The sequence below is a fragment of the Sapajus apella genome, unplaced genomic scaffold (assembly GCF_009761245.1).
Source record: "Sapajus apella isolate SASKATOON/1434 unplaced genomic scaffold, GSC_monkey_1.0 scaffold70, whole genome shotgun sequence".
Taxonomy (NCBI): domain Eukaryota; kingdom Metazoa; phylum Chordata; class Mammalia; order Primates; family Cebidae; genus Sapajus; species Sapajus apella.
The window spans coordinates 1,844,868-1,867,516 of NW_022437010.1; the positions used below are offsets into that span (position 1 = coordinate 1,844,868).

Consider the following 22,649-nt stretch of genomic DNA (forward strand, 5'->3'; position numbering starts at 1 on the left):
GTTTTGCTGGAAATTTATCAGTCTTATTGATTTTTTTTGAAGAATCAGCTTTAAGTTTCATTTATTCTATTTTATTTTTCTTGTTTTCAATCTCATTGATTTCAATCTCATTGTTCTTATTACTATTGTTTTCTTACTTGCTTTGGATTCATTTTGCTCTTTTTACTAGGTTCTTGAGATGAGGCTGTAAGTTATTGATTTTCTTCTTTTCTGATGTAAGCATGTAGTGCTATGAATTTTTGCCTTAACATTGCTATAGCTACATCCCATTAAAGTTGATATGTTGCATGTTCATTTTATTTAGTTCTCAATCTATTTTTATTTTCTTCGAGACTTCCTTTTTGACCTACAGATTTCTTAGAAGTACATTGTTTAATTTTCATGTTTAAATAGTTTTCTTTTGCCTCTGTGTTATGGAATGCTAGTTCAATTTAGTTATGACCATGAAACCTATTCGGTATGATTTTAATTCTTTTAAGTTAAGTGAAGTTTGTTTTATCGTGCAAGTATGATATTTGTGAGTGATCCATTGGGGACTTAAAAAATGTGTATTTGCTGTTGTTGAGTGGAGTGCTTTACATATATGTATGTATATGTGTGTATCTATTTATTAATCTCTCTCTCATACTATGTTTGATGATGTGTTGTTCAGATCTTCTATACTCTTGCTAGATTTTTTGTCTAGTACTTCTATCATTTGATGAAAGGGGAATGTTGAAATTCCTAACTAGTATTTGTAACTTTTCTATTCTTCTTTCAGCAATATCAGTTTTCACTTCACGCATATTTGATGCTCTGCTCTTTATCCATAAGTGTTTAAGATTGTTATGTCTTACCTGTTGTTTGATAATTTAATTATTATATAATGCTCTCTCTGGTAATTTTCTTTGCTCTGAAGTCTATTTTATCTGATATTAATATAGTCAATCCTGCTTTTTAAAAATGAATGTTGGCTATTTTCTCATGTTTTCACTTTTGACCTATGTGTTTCATTGAATTAATTCATGTTTGTTTTCTCGTAGTTTCCTTTGTGTCTTAGTTTGTCTTTCCAGTTTACATGCCTTCCCATGCACTACTTTAACACTTGTTAGAATTTCATCTTGATTTATTTATAGTTTTGGAGCATATCTCCTTTTGTAGATTACATAGTGGTTGTTTCAGGTATAATAATATTTGTTTGTGACTTATCACAGTTGCCTGGTGTGAACATTTTAGCACTTTGAATCAATTGTAGATACCTTATTTCCATTTCAGTTTCTTTACATTCCCTACTTTTAAATAGCATTGTGTTGAGTGACATGTGTTATAATTTTTATTCTGATTACCAAATCTGATTTATAAAACTCATGAGGGACAGAGTAGAATACTGTATATAATAACGTTTGATGCCCTTTGTATTTTTTTCTTCCAGATGCTCCAAGGTTTCTGTTTATCATTGCCTTTCTGTGTGAGAAACTGTCTAAATTTAGTCATTTTTTAAGGGTAGGTCTGTTGGTGACACATTCTTTTAGTTTTCTTTCATCTTAGAATATTTATTTCTTTATTCCTGACAGTGACTGGATATAAAATTTGTGGCTGGTTTCTTTTTTGTTTTGTTTTTTTTTTTTTTGTCAGTAACTGAATAATGTTGTACCATTTTGGACTGCATGATTCAACTTGTGCTTCTAGGGCTTCCACTGGACCCTGCTAGTGATGCCTAGAAGGACAGAAAGAGTTTCCCTGGGTGTGGTCATCTGGTGCCTCTGGGTTAGGAAAGGCGGTCTGTGGCCTCGGGTTGTTAAGAGACTTCCTGTGGGAGGGGAGCATCTCACACCAGGGCCTGTTGGATGGTAGGGGTTAGGGGAGGGATAGCATTAGGAGAAATACGTAATGTAGATGATGGGTTGATGGGTGCACCACACCACCATGGCACGTGTATATCTATGTAACAAACCTGCAAGTTCTGCACATGTATCCCAGAGCTTAAAGTATAATAATAATAAAAGAGGATTCCTGTGTCAGGCACATGCAATAGGCCACCATTTGGCTACCTGTTGTCTCTTAACGGGAAAGGGACTCTCATGCATGAGAATGCTTTCCCTAGAGGCAGGGAAGTAGAGAAGTCCCACAGTTGCTGGGGGACTCACCTAGTGTTGTCCTGGCAGATTCCCATAGAGGAAGGGATAAATGTGCCAACCTGGACCCTGATCTGCTGATAGGTGAGGATCAGGAAATGTTAGGTTGGAGTGGGGGTCTTCAGTTGGTGGTGGAGCTTAAGATGCCCTGCCCTGAGTTGTTTTCCCAGTCCTGAGCTCTCTAATTACTTTGCCTACCTCTTTTTACCTTTTGGAATTCTGCTTTGATGGCCTCTTGGATTAATTCCAGGGCTTATTTTGTACTTAGTGGGGATAATGCAGGAGAATTGAGTTTGTGCTATCTTTTCCCACCTGCAAGCCCTCCTGTTATTTTTTGTTATTTGTTTTTACTAAGGCCTTTCATCATTTTTAAAGTTTCTTAGCATTTTATTGAGAGATTGAGGGATCCAGAAGTTAAAAAAATAGTAATTGTGGTAAAATACAGATAACATAGTATTTACCATTTCAACCATTTTTTAGTGCACAGTTCAGTAGCATTAAGTGTATTCACCATCATCCATCTCCAGAATATTTTTTCATCTTTCAAAACTGAAACTCTATACCTATTTAACAATTCCCCATTTTCCCCACTCCTAGCCTCTGTAAGCTCTATGCTGCTTTCTGTCTCTATGAATTTGCCTACTATAGGTCCCTCATATAGGTGGAATCCTACAGTATTTGGCTTATTTCACTTAGCATAATCTTCAAGGAAGGAGGTACGTTTTCAATTGGTAAATCTTATTACTCACTGAAGTGTTTTAAAGTAGATTTGTGAAGTAGAGTTTAAAATTAGTAGCTAACTTGAAACTTTGAAAGCTGCAAAGCCTGGTACATAGTAGGAGCTCAACATTAGCTGTTGCTATTACTTTATGCAGGGTTTTATTATCCGTGTTTCTTCTCACTAGTATGAATGAAATCTACAGTGGGTTGTTGATTCATGTTTCTGATTTTGTTCCTTCTTGTGCTATTTTTACTTTAACAGCATAACCCTGCGGCCCTTAGCTCAGTCTGTTTGTGGGAGATGTGCAAGGAAGGATAGAGAGAACTCAAATATTCAGTGGAGGAATAGAACCCGAATTTGGGAGGCAGAGAGGCTTAAACTGAGATTTTGACCCTATAATTTAATGTCTTATGTCAAGTTACTTAATCTCTGAGTCTTTGCTTCTTACCCACAAAGGCAAGATAATAGACCTCAATTTACCAAATATTGGTAAATTACTAATATTTACTAATATAATATTATATAATAATAATTTGTAATATTGTATATCAGTAATTTATATTAATTATTAATATTAATCATATTATATATTAGTAAGTTACTATTATATAATAGTAAATTATTGGTATTATTATATTATAAATTATTAGTATTACATATTATTAAATATTAGCAATTTACTAATATTACATAATATCAGGGCCTGTTATCTCTCCTTTCTAGGTGAAGAAACAAACATTCAGAGATTGTATCATATAATATTTGTATTACAGTTTTGTAAAGTTTTGTACACATGGTAGGTGCTCACAAAGTCATTATGTTACTAAGTTGATGCTCATAATGGTTGACACACAGTTGCATGTGTCTACATTCTGTTTCACTGTGGTAATGGGCAGTAACTCTCTCTGTCTCTATGTGTAATTTTCTCTTAGCAATAGGAACTTACCAGTGGGTAAAATAATGTATTTTTCCAAATAGCTTTGGATGTTCTAAGTCCAGTGAAAGTGTTAATTGATGATAACCAGGGAAAGCTCATGAGCAGCATATTAAAATTTCTGCATTCTTTTATTGTGCTTAAGATGAAGGGTTTAATATTTTTGAGAATAAGAAAAAAAGCTGTTTTATAAAAGAATAGAACCTTAAGTATGGCAGAAATGGATGATGTTTAAATATCATTCTTGGGAAGAATAACGAAGTATATTCCTGCTCTTACATTATAATCATATTTTTTTATGGTAAGATATACATGTAGGAATATATTTTTATCTTATGAATGTAAAATATTCAGAGATTGCTACTAAATTGGGGTGATGACAAAATATTTACAGTTGTATACTGGCAATAATCAAAATAAATTAAATAAGTAACATATGCAAATGTTTTATCAACTGAATATTTTTTTGAGCTGGAGTCTCTCTCTGTCACTGGGCTAAAATGCAGTGGTGCAAAGTCGGCTCACTGCAACCTGCACCTCCCGGATTCAAGCGATTCTCCAGCCTCAGCCTCCTGAGTCGCTAGGACTACAGGCGTGTGCCACCACGCTCAGCTAATTTTTATATTTTTAGTAGAGACAGGGTTTCACCATGTTGGCCAGGATGTTCTCAATCCCTTGACTTTATGACCTGCCCGCTGTGGCCTCCCAAGAAAAAATATTTTATAAATATAATGCATTATTCTCAATCAAATAACTGCTGGAATTCATAACTAACGCCAAAATGTGACATAGGCTGTGGACCTATGTGGAAAGATTGCTCCAAGCCGCTAAGCCAGTGGTTTGGACAGAGGGAATGTAAAGATGGTTTTCCTGCATTCCTGCTGCCCACTATATTAAAATATATCCAAATATTAAACTACTAAGTTTCTTAAGGTTTCTAGAAAACTGGTTCATAAAATATTAAGTAATTCTACCTTTTACTAAACATCCTAGGTTTTGGAGGTAATAATCCTACCCAAACCTAAGCTCCATTTTTATAAAACTTGCCCTTTGTCAACAGTTACATTTGAAGATCAATTTGTTCATTGTAATTCCCAAGATGAAAAGAGAATTTCTTGTTTCTTGCCATTATGACAAACATTTATCTACTTATGTTGGCAGCAGCATCATGAACTGTTCATAGGTTCAAGCCATGCCGATAGCTAAGAGTGTTATCAACTCATGACCTGCATTTGGGTAATTTCTAGGTTATTCACTGTTAACATCCCAATTTGATACCTGGCTATAGTTTTGAATGTGGTCAGAACATTTTTTTCTTAACTGGAAACTAGATTTTTAAAAATTACATTTCAACAATTTTAAGCATTGATTTCTGATGTAGATATACTCCTTAATACTATGATTCTGTTCTGTGGTTGCAATCATGGTCATTGCAACATGTTAGTTATTGAGAATTCGTAGTTTGGTGCTTATTTTGGCCTTTAAACTGTTCATTTGTACTGTGAGCTAGATTACGTGCTTCTAACTGTCAGTTAGCTGAATGTATTTCAAGTCAATTTACTAAAATAGTCACTGTTAAGCGGTATATTTGGACAGAGTTGACACCTTTGACATTTTCTAAAATGGCAAAAATAACTGTATTTAAAGGTATGATTTATGAATGTTGTGTGCCTCCAGAACTTCTACTTGATTATAGTTTTCAGGTTAGCTGCTGAAACTCCAAAAATGACTGAAAGGGCACCTAATTAGTACTATGTGATCAGATACTTAACACAGACGGACACACGCAAACACAGAAAAACGTAATACCGATCCCCAAAACAATGACCCTCTTGTTGCTTCTTAGAATTGCCTTTGTCTCATGAGAATGGAACAGTTGCGGCCACAGTAGAGGCAGAGTAAGGAAGAAGTAAGACTGATAGCATGAAACTGCTTTATGAAACACGTATTCGTGGGCATAAATAAGAAAAGCAACTTGCAATGATTAGAAAGTATTTTGAATCCTTAGTTGTCTTTTAGATTGCTGGCCTCTATTAAAAACTTCTTAAAATAATAGATAGGTTTAATTCCTCAAGCAAAAGAAAAATTATATCATTTTAAAGATTTTCCATATTTATTATATAGATGTGACTTGACTACGGGGAAAAAAGAGCAAATTCTCATGTATTGCAAGTTTTAAATGTACCAGGCTAAGGTTTACTTAATTAGAACCTCGAGGCAATAAAGGAGTCCTTTTTAAAATTCTGTGATTCTTAATATGCTAAATAATGCAAAGCTTCGACTCTTCAAGCATGAGACCCGCATCTGGCAGCTTAACATTTAAATTACAGGGGGGAAAAACCCTCACTTCAGTAGTAATTTTCTCAAAGAAAATAATAGGGAATGGATTACAACTAAATTTAATTTCTTTTTAGAATTTCATCTTGTCTAATTACAGGCATTTTTCTGGGTTCTTTGTATTTATAAATTTTTACACATATTTTCTGTATATTTTATTCGTCTTTGAGACGCTTCTCACTGTTAGAGCTCTTGAAAATTGTGGTTTATTTTATGTAGAAAATTGTCTTGAGAAATTGATCTGATCTCAAGTAATAAGGACATGGCATAGAAAATAAAAGGCAAATGGATTTTCAGATACCCATAAAAATATTTTTGACAAAATGGCAACATTTTTCATTTGGCTCCACTTTCAAGCTTTATTATTTTTTTCAGTATTAATGTTTTCTCTGTTTTGTCATTTTTCTGGCTTTTTCATGCAAAAGTTATTATAAGCAGCATTCGTTCTTCACAGTTCTCCAAAAGACAGTGTCAGATTCTTGATTAATTTTACAAAGGTCATTTGGAAAAACCATTAAAAACATGCCAAGTAAAAAAGATTAGCACAACACAGGGAAAATACACTTTTATAAACATATGCATTTATACAGAGATAGGGTGTTGTAACATTATACAATTTTGACAAGTGTTTTCCTTGTGCACCTCATGTATTATTAAAAATGTGACTGTTCTATTTTTTTTTCTGGGTGATACCAGCTGACACATTCCCAAGGCATCAGCAGGTTCATGTTATTTGTAAACATTTAATCTTTTTCTCAATATACAAGGATCTGATAGTTGAATAGAATAGTGGTTCTATAAAATAAAGTGGATTTAAAGTGGACTTTCAAAATAATTAACCAATATTTGCTTTGCTAGCATATAACACGGATGCTAGTTAGCTCATGACAAATTCATGTATTCATTTATGCTTTCTAATTAAAAAATTAAACAATATTGCAACCTCTACCTCTTCTGCTATAATCAACCATTACAATGGAAAGAATATGTGGAGCAACTGCATTGGAGCACTGCCATCAGAAGGCATGACTGTGATCCCTGAAAGAAGAGAAGCTGATAAGCAAAGCCTGTATGGTGCACAGTGGCCCTTTACCTGGGTGCAATATCCTAACTGTAGAGCAGTAGAATGGATCCAAGCAAAGAACATCCCACTGGGCTCAGGAAGCAGAGTCTACCATTCAGGGCAGCTCAAACAGCTGCATTCTGCAAAGTGGAACAGAGAGCAGGAAGGTGTCAGTATAAAAACTACCCCTTGGGTCCTTGGTTGGGGGTTATACTGTTCGTAACCATAGTAAGGCAAACCAAGGCTTTGCTAAGTGGCTGCTTGCTAGAGGCTCCTGTGGACCTGAGAGCAGAACAGAGATACTAGAGTTCAGAGGTGGAGTTCAAGCACAACCAGCAGAGGCATGTTAGCACCTTATTATCAATTTGGTCAGAAAATTAGGACACCAAGTGTCTGCATATTAGACATAAAGAGCATGCTCTAAAGTAGCTTACTCTACACCTGCCCAAAGAAAGCCCAAAACAAGCCCTGACACTGTAAGCCGAGGAGTTAGAGCTTTGAGGTTGAGTTCTGTTAAGAAAGAGGAAAGAGTGGCTTGGTGGTTTGGAAACCTTTGTTTTTTTTTCGTTTTGTTTTGTTTTTTCAGATCTACTGTAAAAACAATATAAATTCAAGACTACAAGAGTCTAAAGAAATGAGCCAAAATTGAATTGCCTGCTAGAAAAAAAAATCAACACCTTTTGGAGGGAGATAGCAGAATCCAGAGTCTTCTCCAATGTCCATTATATAATCTACAGTTACTAGACATGCAAAGAAATGAGAAAATGTGAGCCTTATGCAAGGAAAAAAGTGGATAAAAATAACACCAAGATGATTCAGATATTAAATTTAGCAGGAAAAATATTAAAATATCCGTTACAAATATTTTCACAAATTTAAAGGAAATACTTTCACTTATAGCCTTCATGAGATAATAGATAGGGTGTCTCAGCAATATAAAAATTATAAAATGGTAACCAAACACAGAACTGAAAATCCAAGAATTAAATGAGAAATGTATTGCATAGGCTTAATAGCAAATTAGAATGGCAGAACAAGTAATCAGTAAACTTGAACACAGAACAATAGAAGTTAAATAATCTGAAGTATAGAAAAGAAAAAGATGAGAGAAAAATGAAGGGAGACTTAGAGGCTCATGGAGTAACATCACATAGTTTGACATATATGTCAATAATTGGAATCTTAGAAGGAAAAATATAATAAAATGGAATAAAATGTAGATTAAAAAGTAATGACTGAAAATTTTCAAAATTTGCTGAAATACTTTGACTTACATGTTGAATACTCTTCATGAGCCCCAGAAGAGTAAATACAAACAGAATCATACTTAGGGATATAGTAGTCAACTGCTGAAGATCCAAGGTAAAGTAAAAATCCTGAAATTAGGAAGAAGGAAAAAAAAACATGTTCTAGACAAGGAAACAATAATGCAAGAAATTGTTGACATTGTCAGAAAAAATGGAGACAAGAGGTCAATATAATGGTATATTTAAAATGAGGACAAATAATGTCAATTCACAGATCTGTATCTAGCAAAAGAATCCTGTAAAAGTTGAGGATGAAATAAAGACATTTTCAGATGAAGGAAAGCTGAAATAATTTTTCTCCAGCAGATCAGTGCTATAAAAATGTTAAAAATGTTCTTTAAGCTGAAGGAATACAATACAAAATGATCTATACAGGGGAATACAGGGATATTAGAATTGCAGTATATGTATAAATATGAAACACTAAGTTTTCTAATAATTATCTTAAAATATTATTTACTTTTTAAATAAAATGTCATTGTAAGGTGGGGTTAAAAAGCATGTGTAGATAAAATATATGACAACAATTCTCAAAGGATGAGGGAGTGGGAACTGGAATGATACAGTTGTGTATTGTGTAGTGAGAAGTGTGAAGTGGGTAACGTGAACTGTCAGGTATGAAGCGTGACAGTCCATAACATTGACTCTACATATTGTTAGATAATTTTAGGATGCATGCTATTAGTCCTAAAACAAACAGTGCCAACCTAAAAAAAATAGCCAACAAAATAATAGTGGAAAGAAGATGAAAGACTAAAAACATATACAAGTAACCCAAAATAAGGCAGGAAAGGGTCAACTGAACAAAAAACCCAAAAAGATTTGCACAAATTAATGGCAAGTTGGTACACACACTCAATCATATCAATAATTACATGAAATATGCAAGATTAAGTAAATTAAAAAGCAGGAGTCACTAATGTGGATTTAAAAGCAAGACTTAACTATATGCTGTCTACCACAGATGCTCTATAAATTGAAAGACAGAAATCGGTTAAGAGTAAAAGGACCAAAGAATATATGTTATGGAAACACTGTATGTAGGAAAGCTGGTGTGGCTATATTAATATATAATGTTAGAAATCTAATAGTAGAGCTCAAGACAAAGACAAAGCGAATGAATCATTAGGAAGACATACGCTCCTAAATGTACACCAAACGGCAGAAATTGGAAATTCATGAAATGAAAACTGTTTTTCTTTGCTGGCGTATTTAACAAATGACCCAGCAATTCCACTCCTAAGTATTTGCCCAAAAGAAATGAAAACATTTTCCTACAAGAGTATTTAGATATGAATTTTCAGAACAGCCATACTCACGGTCAAAACTCTGAAATACTCAAATATTCATCAATAGAAGAATCAATACATTGTAGTTCATTCATTAAACGGAATACTACTCATCAATAGAATAATGAACGTCCCATACAAGCAAAAACACAGATGAATGTTAAGCTACTTTTCTGAGTGAAAGAAGCCAGAAGCAAGAGAGCAAATACTGCATTATTATATCTATGTGAGATGTTGTAATAGAATTCTAATTTATCATGCTAGGGATCAGATCACTGTTTGCTAGGAGAAAGACAGACAGAGAGGGGGAGAGAGAGAGAGAGAGAAAGAGAGAGAGAGTAAAGGATATAGAATAATTTTTTAGTGTGATGCAAAAATGTTTTAGATTTTACTTGTGGTGGCAGGTACGTGGATACATCCATTTGCCAAAACCCACTTAATTGTACATTTAAAATATGTACAGTTTATTGTATATAAATTGTAGCTCAACAATTTGATTTAAAAAATATCAATTGGATTCGGTTTTCTAGAGTTAGCCAGTGGAAATGCAGGTGTGTAGTAACAAAGTTACCAGGAACATCCTCATCTGATTCAAGCTTGTAGAAGCTGCAAGGAGTGAGACGGCGCTTGCCCTGTCCCCTGAACGCCATGTAGGGTTTGAGTAACAAGGTGAGAACTTGTGTGAAGGGAGTTTGCAGTGAACACCCCATAGTCCTCCTGTATCTTAGACCCCAGTTTCCAGTTTTACATCATTGATTCATATATCTAGTGTGGGCCAATAATATTAGTAAAAACCCCAATTACTTTTGCACCAATCTACAAAAAGATTTTTTCAATAGCTTTAGATTTACCCTTGACACAGTTTTCTTCAGGCTGGCCCTTAAAATGGAGAAAAGAAGGCAGAATCTGGTAACTTTTTTTTTTTTTTTTTTTTTTTTATTTTCAAGACTTGTGCTTCTAACCCCTTTCCTCTATCTTGCGAATCATGACTATCGATCCCTTCAGGATCTAGTCAGGGTCAGAGATTGGGTTGGGGGGCAGAGGTCTCATTTGTCTGGTGGTGTCATGACCACAGGAGTTGTCAGGGTTTTATAGCTCACCCCTTTGTCCTTGGGACAGTTGGATACTTCCTTTAGACACAACCTTCCTATATCCATCTCTCGCCAGGAGCCTCTCCCTTTGGGCTGGTTTCTCACCACTCCTTTATCAGTACAGGCATCTGGCCCCACACTTCTAACTTTGTTCTCTGTGTATATGAGTTCGGGCGCTCAGAACAGGAAAGTCATCATAACTGAATGGGGAAGCACAGAACACACACATTAAGAAGAAAAACAAAAAGAGAAATGAGCCACAATGAAAGAATCGGCAAATGCAAAGAAATGAAAAGGAGGAAGTATACAAGTAAAACAGGTTGGAAAGGAATAAAATCAACTAGATTATTTTTAGTAACATGACAATTCCTCCAGTAAGAGACACAGTCTCATGTTCAGTAAAAAAATATAAAAAGTGATAAAGTTGAACACATACAGAGGAATCAAATGTTACCAGAAAATTAAAACACAAAGCTGGAGAGGTGATGTCAGCCTCAGAGAAGTTGTCATGTAGTGTTTACCAAGCTTTAAACAGTAAAGGAAGGACATTTTGTAATAATTAAAGGTATAATGTAGGAGTATGATATAATAGTGACACAGCCTACATACACCAAATAGCAAAGCAGCTGAATATAAAGCCTAACAAGGTTTTTATGCATGCAAGGGGATATGTACAAAATACAGTAATAGTGGCCACCCTCTCTGATTATAATCTAACAACATATTATAAATTATTCAAATTATTTAATACTAATTAAATCAATTCTTCAAATTTGTGATGAGGTTGTGAGGAAATGGATTTTCTTATTGCTTGTCAAAAAGTGTTTTTAAAAGTTTTTTGAAAAGCAGACACCTATTAGGGTTTACAAGAAGCAAACTCTTTGACTCAGGAATTCCACCCTAAAAATATATCCATAGAAATAAAAGCACCAGTATGAATGAAAACAGGTATAAAGGTTTTATTACAGAATTTTTTAAATTAAAAAATGAAGAAAAAAAGTGAATGTTCAGTGGGAAATGGTGATTATGCTGCAACTGTAGCATAATATACAGCAGTTGAGAAAATAGAGATATAATTATTGATTTGAAGAGAATCCCATCAGTTATTCTTGAATAAGTAAGGATATAGGGAGGCATACAAAATATATAATCTCCTTTTTGTGCAGTGATTAAAAAGTACCTCTATCAGTGTACATTCATGTGTGTGTGGATCTTGTTACATGAGAATACAGAAAATAAAATGAGTTACATGGGGCAGGTGAATGGAAGCAGACTTAGGAACTATGGATGGAAGACTTGAAGACGGATCAAGAAGAAAAAGGCCATTTTAAGAAAAAAGGTGGATGTGTGTTTTATGACTTATAAAGATGACCATAATTTCTTATTGAATGGAAAATTAAAATTTGCAAATAAAAGGCATACGCCATGAATGTATCTCAGTTAAAGGTTTGTCTTTCTCTCTCCTCATCGCCCATCTGCCTGTGCCTGCAGAGGTAGGAAGCAATGAAGGCTCAAGCTAGGGTTATGGCAAAAGGGAGGAAGAAATGGCTGTTCAACTACTGAATGGGGTGGAAGATCATGCGACAAAGCATTAGATGTGATGACAATAGAGTAGGAAAATTCGTGGAAGGCAGAGAATTTTGAGTCTGGGTGGAAGAAGAATAGCAAAGTCATGAAAAGAAATAGACAACATGAGGAAGGAGCCCTGTGAGAGGAATGAGGGTCAGTTGTGTTTTGCATGTCTGAGTCTAAGGTGTGGGCAAGACCCCAGGTGCCATGGCTACTCACCTGGGAAGGCATGAAAGAAAATAATGCAATGATCCCACAAGTTCTTACTTTACTTAGACTTTGTGTATGTATGTTTTGACTGTTTAGTGTGGAAAGGTTTTGTAAGCTTATAAGTAAAAGGAGAAACAATGAAAGAAAACATTGACACACAGGACTACATAAGACGGAATTATATCTTATACATTGCAAACTAAGATAAATATTTTGAACCATCATGTCAGGCAAAGTTAATATCTTTAATATGGAAAGATAAAAATTACAAAGAAAATATTAAATATCCCAGCTGAAAAATTGGGGGGAATGGCAATGGAAGGAAATCTACAATATAAAAAAGCATTAAGTGCTCTGCAAACATAAAAACTTTCAAATTTATTAGATTTCTAGGATTTCAAATTAAAACAACAATGAGATTTGTTATTTGTCTACTAAGCTGACAGGTTTTGGCAAACATGTGGATAATTAGCTACTTTCCTGCATTGGCTGATTACAATACAAACTTTGATAATTCATTTTGTAGAGCAAAGGCAAAAAGTCTTAAGCATTTGATTTAGTATTCCTTATCCTGGATACATATTTTAAGAAAATAAGCACAGAAGAACAATAAAATTTTTGTAAAATATGTACAACATGATATAAATATTAATCAAATGGGGCTGGTTAAATAAAGTCATATTATGTATTACCATGCAGTGATTAAAAATTATACATTGGGGAATATTTAATAACCAGTAAGAAACACAATATGTTAAATGTAAAGAAGGATGCACACTACATGTGTGATACAATCACAGTTTGGTAAAATATTGTATTATAGATACATTTATATAACAGAATAAGTATATGTGTCATATAATTATTATATGGCATATATATTAGTAATTACAGTTTGGTAAAATATTGTATTATAGATACATTTATATAACAGAATAATTATATGTGTCATTATTATATAGCATATATTTTAGAATTATCTAATATAAACATATTACTATATATATTTTTAGAAATAGGAAGGTCTGTTTTAGAGCAAAGAACATTTTACATGAGAACAAAGAAAATATCGAAGACTTTTAGGAGTCTCTCTTTTTGATAGGGACTTTATTACCTTAACATGCACACCATTATGACATTTTAATAACACAAGGATATAAGTCCTGTCAAATTATTTTTAGTAGGAAGATTTCTAAGATGATCTTCCAGAGATGTCCAAGATCTAATCCCCAGAATGTTTACATATCAGGAGGGAGATTATGTGGGTGAACTTAATCACATGAACCTTTAAAAGCAGAAAACAGCCGGGCACGGGGAGTGTAAGCACATTGGGAGGCCAAGGTGGGCGGATCACCTGAGGTTGGGAGTTCTAGGCCAGCCTGACCAACATGGAGAAATCCTGTCTCTACCTAATAATACAAAATTAGCTAGGTGTGGTGGAATATGCCTGTAATCCCAGCTACTCAGGACGCCGAGGTGGAGAATTGCTTGAAGCCGAAAGGCAGAGGTTTTGGTGAGCCGAGATAATGCCATTGCACTCCAGCCTGGGCAACAAGAGTGAAACTCCATCTCAAGGAAAAAGAAAAGTAGAGAATATTCTTATGCCAATGGCAGAAAAAAAGGTTAGAGAGATTCAAGCATGGAAAGGACACAGCCTGTTGCTGTTGACCTAAAGGCCATGGGGATCTCATGGAAATTATGAGAAGAGAATGAACTCTGCCAGCCTTCAGTAAGCCTGAAGAAGACCCCAAGACCCAGATGAGAACTGCAGCCCTGGCTCCTGCATTGAATTTTGGCTTTGTGAGACTTAAGTAGAGAAGCCAGCTGAGCCTTACAATGCCCAGCTGAGCCACACAAAAAAATGTGAGATAATAAAAAGATGTTGCTTTAAGTCCCTAAGTTTGTGGTAATTTGTTCCAGCAGTAATAAAATATGTCCAATGTTTAAATGTGTGTATAAGTAGAAAATGTGGTGGGGCTTCTCAAGCAGGATACAGCAGAAGGATGCAATGCATGGGTTTTGTGGTAAAAAAGAACTGTGACTGAATTTCAGGTTTTCCTCTAATTAGCTGTCTAATTTGAGGGAAGTTCTTTGATCTGTCTGAGTCTCAGTTTCCAAATTTGTCAAATGTAGCAATGGTAACTGTTTAACCAGTTGTGTTTGTGTATGTGTGTGTGAGATGTAAACAACATAATATATACAGGATTCTTAGAAAATACTAAAAAATACATTCTATTATTTCATATTTATATTTGTTATTCCAGCTAGAAATTATATACTAAGAATTTTAATTACAAGGCTTTAAAAAGAATAATACATTAAAAAAATATATTAAATATATAAATATTGTAGTATTTGAATATTTAATGTAACCATTAAATTATTCATTATATTATAATTATATGTGTATATATAAATATTAAATTAATAATTAGATCATAATTATACATTATTATATACAATATATAATATATAATTTTTATTATATATTTATTTTAACATATGTTTTATATATGTTATATATAATGTTTTATGAGTAAACATATATGATAATCATAATTATTAATTTAATGTGTAATTAGTGCATGATTAGTATAAATTACTATTATCAAAATTTTATATTTAAATAATAGATTTAAAACCTAAATAAAAATGTTTTCTACACTACCTTTCCTTTTCCTCCCTTTCTTATTGTAAATTTGACCATAATAATCTCACTACCAACTAATTCTGTTTTAGACCCAAAGAAAAGGAGTTCTTCCAGGGGTCTATGTGACTAAGTATTGGGTGTCTCAAAGAAGGGGTGCCTGACCCATGTGAATTTCCATGAAGAAGGATATTTCTTAGTGTCTGCCTTTATCTTGTGAGCAGTCAAAGCTTTGTTTTCTGTCCCCGTTTCCCCCTTTCTCCCTCCAGTAATTGAACGCTGTCATCCCCTGTCCTTTGAAATTGTCCTATATCACTGGAGGGAGTGTCAAGAAACACAATGAAACCATCTCTTCCCAAAATGCTTGAGCCACACAGGCCTAGACTGAGGAGCAAGAAGCTGGAGGGGTCGGGAGGAAAAGGTTTCTGAAGCATTCTGACATGGGGCCTATGTCCTCAGAATCTTACACTTCTAAAATCTCACTGTAATATGCCCACAAAAGGCCAGGCGCCTGGCTCATGCCTGTAATCCTAGCACTTTGGGAGGTCAAGACAGGTGGATTGCCTGAGCTCAGGAGTTTGAGACCAGCCTAGGCAACATGCTAAAACCCTGTCTCTACTAAAAATACAGAAAATTAGCTGGGCGGTGGTGGTGCGCGTCTGTAATCCCAGCTACTCGGGAGGGTGAAGTAGGAGAATTGCTTGAACTGGGAAGTGGAGGTTGCAGTGAGCCGAGATCGTACCACTGCACTCCAGCCTGGGTGACAGAGCAAAATGGTGTCTCAAAAAAAAAAATCCACAAGGGCAATTTCAAAGGATAGGGAATGACAACATTCAATTTCTGGAGGGAGAAAAGAGGGTAGAAAAAAGGCTTTGACTGCTCACAACACATGCTGCTTTGAAAAAAAACTGTCAGGCCAACCCCCGCATCAAAGCTGTGGCTTTCCTGAGGCACTCCAAGCGCCAGCATCTTCTGAGCCAGGATATTTGTCACAAGACCCTGGGTGTAGACCTTGCCATATGGGTTCACTGAAATGAGTGGTCAAGACAATGACTTGGGAGGTATAAAGCTGTAGGAATACCTGCTCATAAGCACTCTTGCTATTTATGTATTTATTTTTCCTTTAAGCAACAATCGGATTGGTTCAGAACGTACTCTGTGTCAGGCACTGTGCAAGACACTATAGGAAAAGCGAGGGTGACAACACACGTGGTCTGTTAAGGAGTTTGCAATCTAGCACAGTGCCCTCAACTGGCCATGTTTTGTCCCAGGGGACATTTGGCAAAGTCTGGAGACTTTTTTGGTTGCCACGACTAGTGGCTGGGGCTTAGGTAGAGGGTGCTGCTGGCATTAAGTAGGTAGAGGTCTACTTAATGCACCCTTTGTTTAGATACTGCTAAACAAAGCACAGGACAGCAGCCACAACACAGAATTATCCACCCCAAAATGTCAATAGCACCACGGCTGAGACGCTTTGATATAGGGCAAGTCATGCAAGATATGCGAAAGGTCCCTAAAACTCTATTTTCTGGGTTTACATGTTCAATTAAGGAGTTCTGTTTTTTGTTTTAAATATTAATTGCAAAACTTATGAGTCAGTTGCTTCGGAGAGTAAGGTGAGCAGCACTGGATGCAGGCGGGGATCAAATCTCCCTAATCTCAGAGTTTCATATTGGGCCATTGATATGGGGTGCAAAAGGGCTTCCTTGAAAATGTGATCCCAGAAATGTAGCTCATGTTAAAGAATCCTACCCAGATGATGTAGGAAAGCAGGCAGACACAGCTGCTGCTTGTAAATTACAACCCCGTGGTGTGGCTCAGGGTAGAGCTGGACTTGAAGTTCACATGCTGGCTGAATTAAAATCGGGGACAGCTTACAAATAAAAACCTAGCACAGCTTAGGGCCTTCGTTTTAGAAATCTTTCTTCTGTCCCCATTTGTCAAGGCATAGATCAGCTTTTTGATTTCAGCAGTGTAAGCTTACACATCCTCTGAAGTGAAAATGTGTCATCTATTTTTTTCCACCTTTTTGTTTTTAACCCTAGGGAGCATTCGTAATAAAATCGGTCCCTGTTCTATGGACTGTGATCCCAATCTCTTAAAAGAAGATGATGATCTACACTGTCAGGTAAGATGAAGGCTGTAGAAGGTGGCTTTGGAAAGACCATGAAGACAGCAACCCCTGATTATAAACTGCGATTTCTTAAAATGTATGTCTAGGTAGAAAGCAATTTGGCCTTCAGAGCAGGTTTTGAAGTGTGGGATGTGGTAAAGCGGCTGACGTTTGAGAAATCAGCAATGCCAATAAATTTTCGTAACATTGGAATCAGACTTCTTTAAGCTATTGAAGACTTTCAGTGAAATTATTCAGTCTACAAGACTCTTTTTATTTGGAGCTGGGTGATTAGAAAATGTGCTGATTGTGCTGTTTCAGTGATTTCTTTGGCATGATCATGGCTGTCATGAAGCCTGTGTAGAAACTATCTTGATAAACTTGTATAAATTAAGTAGCCTGAATTTCCAAAATATTGGCCAGTTTACTATTACTGGTATTACTAGATCCAGTTTTTAGATACTTAACATTTTAAAAATCTGTGTCTGCCTAGAACATGTGACTTCAAATTTTAAGTATTAAAAAAAATTAGCTTGGCTAAAAAATTGAAGTAAAAGAACCCTGCCCACTGCCACAACCTGGCCTCTTTGTGTACAAGTTATCTGAGTGATTGTCTTAATTTTTTTATCTTTCTAACTAAATGCCTATAGTTCTATAGAGCTGTCTTTCATGTCTTGCTCTCACCACTGACTTTAAGGTAAGTATTTTCTTTTTTAACCTCTAAATTGTAGGCCATCATCTAATCAAATAAATGACTGTGTTTTTTAATGCTCAGGTGACTACTAACAGCATGTGCAATTGTGATTGTTTCTATATCACAGACTTTCTACATTGTGGATCTTCTGTATCACAGGCTGTGATACAGAAAACTCTGAAATAAAAAGTTTAGTGGAATCTGTAACAATGAGAGGTGCCATTTACTAAGAATGAGGACATTACTGGGGGCTGGCAGATTTTCTCAGTCTGCAACAAACAGCTTCGTATTCTCACGGCGAACTAATGGGATAGATATTGCTATTATCATCATTATTCCCAACTTAGAGATGAGAAAAAAATGAAGCATGGGGAAATGAAGTAAATAACCAAAATTATATTGCTAATTCAAGTACATGACTAGGTTTCAAACCCAAAGTGTCTGCCTCTAGAATCCATATTTGTATCAATCGTGAGAAAACGTAAGTTGTGTATCTTTTTGTTATTGTTGTTATCCAGGTATATTTTCCACTTCTTGGTTTTTATAATCTTAATGTAAGGACTAGGGTGTGGAACCATGAGTCAATCCTCTAGCAAGTAAAAAATGGTGAAGCAACACCACACGCTTTTAGTACATATTATGTATTCAAGTACTTTTACGGATACTCTTTTGGAAATGAATGAAAAAAGATGTTTGTGGGACTTCTATGGTATTATGAATCTAATATTAGCCTTTTAATTATTTTTGTAAAATTCTCATACCAATCATTGACCGTAAACTTTGAGATTAGAAGCAAGGCTAAAGTAGGTAAGGTGAGAACGGATACGTTCACTCTAAAAACCTAAAACTCTTCCCTATATTTACTGAGTTTACATGTTCCATCAAGGAGTTCTCTTTTGATTTTATTTTTAATACTATATTCTAAAACTTACGAAGTAATTGCTTGGGAAAGTAAGTTCTCCCCTGGGGTCCGGGCACATTGGGAAGGTGTCTTCCCTCTGAATGGCTGTCAGAGGTAGGACATACTAATGGGAATGCATCTCGGCCCCCCCACCGCCCGCCGTCAGTGCTATGGGATGACAGAGCCAGGACACACCCAAGTCCCAAGCAACCAAGTGTTACAGGTAAGGGCAGTTATACCACCTTCTAAACATACATACACCACCCTCTTGACAATAAACAGTCTTAGTCTGAGACTCCACACTCCAATTTAAGCATTTTATCTTTTCTCATGTTCCTATAGTATCAGGAATTAACTTGGATCTTCAACTAATTTTAAAAATTGTAACCTAGGCAGTTCATAAGATGGCTGTGGGAAAATAAGGTTAGTGTTAAACTTCCAATGTGATGCATCAGTTTTTCAAATGCAAATGATCAGAGAACAGTTTCCAGGTGTGCTCCCAAGGGGCCAGAGATGCTAGTCATCTTCCAGTGGGCAGAAAAAGAAGCTTGAGGGAGTCAGTGCTTGAGGGGTCTCTCCAGAATCTCCTGAGCTACCCACCCAGGCTTCTCTTGTTTTCCCCTGGGTACATTAATGGAAGCCTGCCATGTAAAATTCTCTGGGGAACATATAAGACATGAGTTAAAGAAAGGGGAAAGAGTAGTGCTGCTGGATGGTCTCAGGATTTAGGCTGAATCTAATTTGGAGCTATGATTGTTTTTGGATGATGATAATAGCACTGATGGAAATGAACATGATGTCATCTTTATTTGCCTTCATAGTTCAGGCACACCTGGTATTTGTTGCTGTTATCTATGACTAGCAATTCTGTGATCTTATTAACACAAGCCTCTTAGCAGAGTGTTTCCACCCCAAACCTTCCTCCCCTGCCTTCTTAAAAAATGGTGAGCATCACTTAGGCCACATTAAAGCTTCCATGGCTGCTCACTTCTGATCTTCCCAGGGCAGTTCAAAAGCATTTGTAATCCTTTGGATTCAGCCCTTTATTCACTGTTTCCTCCTTCTAAGGCTTTCTCTTTTGATGAAAACAATCCCCTTGCCTTCATCTGGCCAGATGGGCAGGTGAGCAGTTCTCCCCAGACACCCACACAAAAACTCTGCGAAAGGTTTGGAGAAGAAATGCTGCTAAGTGGAGCTTAACTGTGCTGACACTGTAATACATTTCCAGGTCCCTGGTATCACTGCCTGTGAACCACCAGCTCTCTCTGCACACACAGACTTATCCTCTCACCAGTTCGTGGCTCTCATCCCTCTCTATAAACTGAATGGCTTATGAAAGGAATTATGGCAAAAAAGCAGAAACCTCTGGATCCTCAACTAATTTTAAAGTTTCTAACCTAGGCAATATAGGAACCCTGAGCTTTGCTACTTACCATATGACACAATTGAATAGGGTTATATGTCATCGGCTCAGATAACTTTGAGACTTGGTTCCTATGACATTTTCTTCATAGCAGCTGCAAAGAAATGCCATAAGAAATGCACAAGAAATGGAAGGGTGTTAAATATTCAGTTGATCACCTATGCTAAATAGGATATGGTACCAGATACTACTTGTATCCTTAGTATTGTAAAGCATTTTACATGCTATTCTCACACCTCCTGGAAGAATTATATACATCCATAAATTATATGTATGTATAAATTATATAGTATATAAATGAAATATGTACAATATACATAATATATATGTTTATCTTCATGAGTGTTTTATCTCTATTCTACAAATTTAAAACTTCAATTCATGGACTTTAATCCATCTGAGTTCGCAGAGTAATAAAAATACTTGAATGTGTCTTTTGATCACCACCTGACTATCCTTTTTTGCTATAGCACTATATATTTTAGAATTTTGAATTTCCTTAAAACGCCTTTTGCCTCTCAATTTGTGTTGTGTTGGAAGAGTGGTCATTCATTGTTTGGTGATCAGTGTTGTATTTGAACACCAATATTCACAAACCAGGTTTTTAGTCTACAAACTTGAAAATTGGATTCTAATTAGCAACTTATATTTAAAGATTTGCTTTTGATTCCTGTGACAAGTCAGCATATAACAGTACACAAAACATATGCAATGTGATGTTTTGCAATAAATTTGTACAACAATTTCTATTTTAAAATATAGATATTAATCTCTTTAAAGACATTGCTGTTGAAAAAAATATTTAATGATGATGTTTTTAGGTCTCAGAATATAGTCAGGATTTATAGTTGTAATGAGGCAGAAAATCTATTTTCCTGTCTTCTGAGTGATGACAATTATGGTTCAAGCATTGTTTTTCAGGCATATATTTAAGACATACATTTGTGCTTGGCAAACTGTTTAGATTATGAAAGTGCTTCCATGTGAACAGGTTTTGTACACCCTGGTACTTGCCTGGGGGTTTCTCTACACACATTTACCTTTTGTTTTGGAATCAGAAGTTATTTCTTTGTGTTTTTGTTCCCCTTTTGAATCAATTCTTTGGAGATGAACTGGTTTTCATGTTTTTATATCTTCTCAAAAACCCATCTGAAGAAATTTTTAGTGTATTGATTTAGATATTTCTTCAAGGAAATATAAAAGTTCAAGAAATGTTTGCGATTTTTAGTATTCACAGGTGTTTTTCTTTATGACTTGGCAGCCAGAGGTAATGTCCACTGTTGTTCTTATAATGTGAGTACTTAATAAAATGGCCTCTAATCACTATTTCTTGAGATCTACTATTTGCTTATAGCCATGTTAAATGCTGTGGAAGACAAAGAAATATGCTGCATCCCATTTCTGCCATGAATTTAGTTTGAAGAAATTGTGTAGCTATTCATAGAGAAACCAAATAGAAAGCAATTTAATGCGCTCTATCATGAAAAACCTATACTTTATCAAATCAGCAGCTTTGGTGGGTAAACCAAATCTATGATATAGTTCTTGGTAGCCATTTCAACCTTCTATTGAATGGGATTGAATGAAGTGTCTAAGCAACTCATAAGGAAATGCCATCAGATTGAAATTTTAAATAGTTACAAAGGCTTTTTTTCAGCAACCTGGCAATGTGTGCCAATTAAATATATTTAGTTGGGACAATTCAAAGATCTCATATTTTTTCAAGGATCTTGGTACTCTTTAATTTACTTAGGGATGGAGCAATTTAAAATATCAACACTGAATAGTCTACTCAAAAATACTTCTGTGCTATAGAAGTGAAAAAAGATGAAAAGGACCACAATGAAAGGCAGTTACTTTATTTATTTATTTATTTATTTATTTATTTCTGAGATGGAGTCTTAGAAGGTGTGATGGCACCTTCTCAGCTGACTGCAACCTCCACCTCCCAGGTTCAAGTGATTCTCCTGCCTCAGCCTCCCAAGTAGCTGGGATTACAGGAACATACCACCACACTCAGCCAATTTTTGTATTTTTAGTAGAGACGAGGTTTCACCATGTTGGCCAGGATGGTCTTGATCTCTTGACCTTGTGATCTACTTGCCTTGGCCTCCCAAAGTGCTGGTATTACAGGTGTGAGCCACCACCCCTGGCTAGGCACTTACTTTAAATTGATATCTGTAACTGGATTTTGTTCTTAGGTAATCAAATCGATCAATTTGGTAATAAAAGAAAT

General features: G+C 35.5%; 1 protein-coding gene across 1 annotated transcript in view; it reads left to right on the forward strand.

Annotated features, from left to right (window-relative positions):
* OFCC1 (orofacial cleft 1 candidate 1) overlaps positions 1–22,649 on the forward strand; it is a 206,668-nt gene that overhangs the window by 127,631 nt on the left and 56,388 nt on the right. Inside the window, 1 exon segment of the mRNA XM_032249998.1 lies at positions 17,328–17,410. Within this exon segment, the coding sequence (XP_032105889.1) occupies positions 17,328–17,410 (83 nt within the window).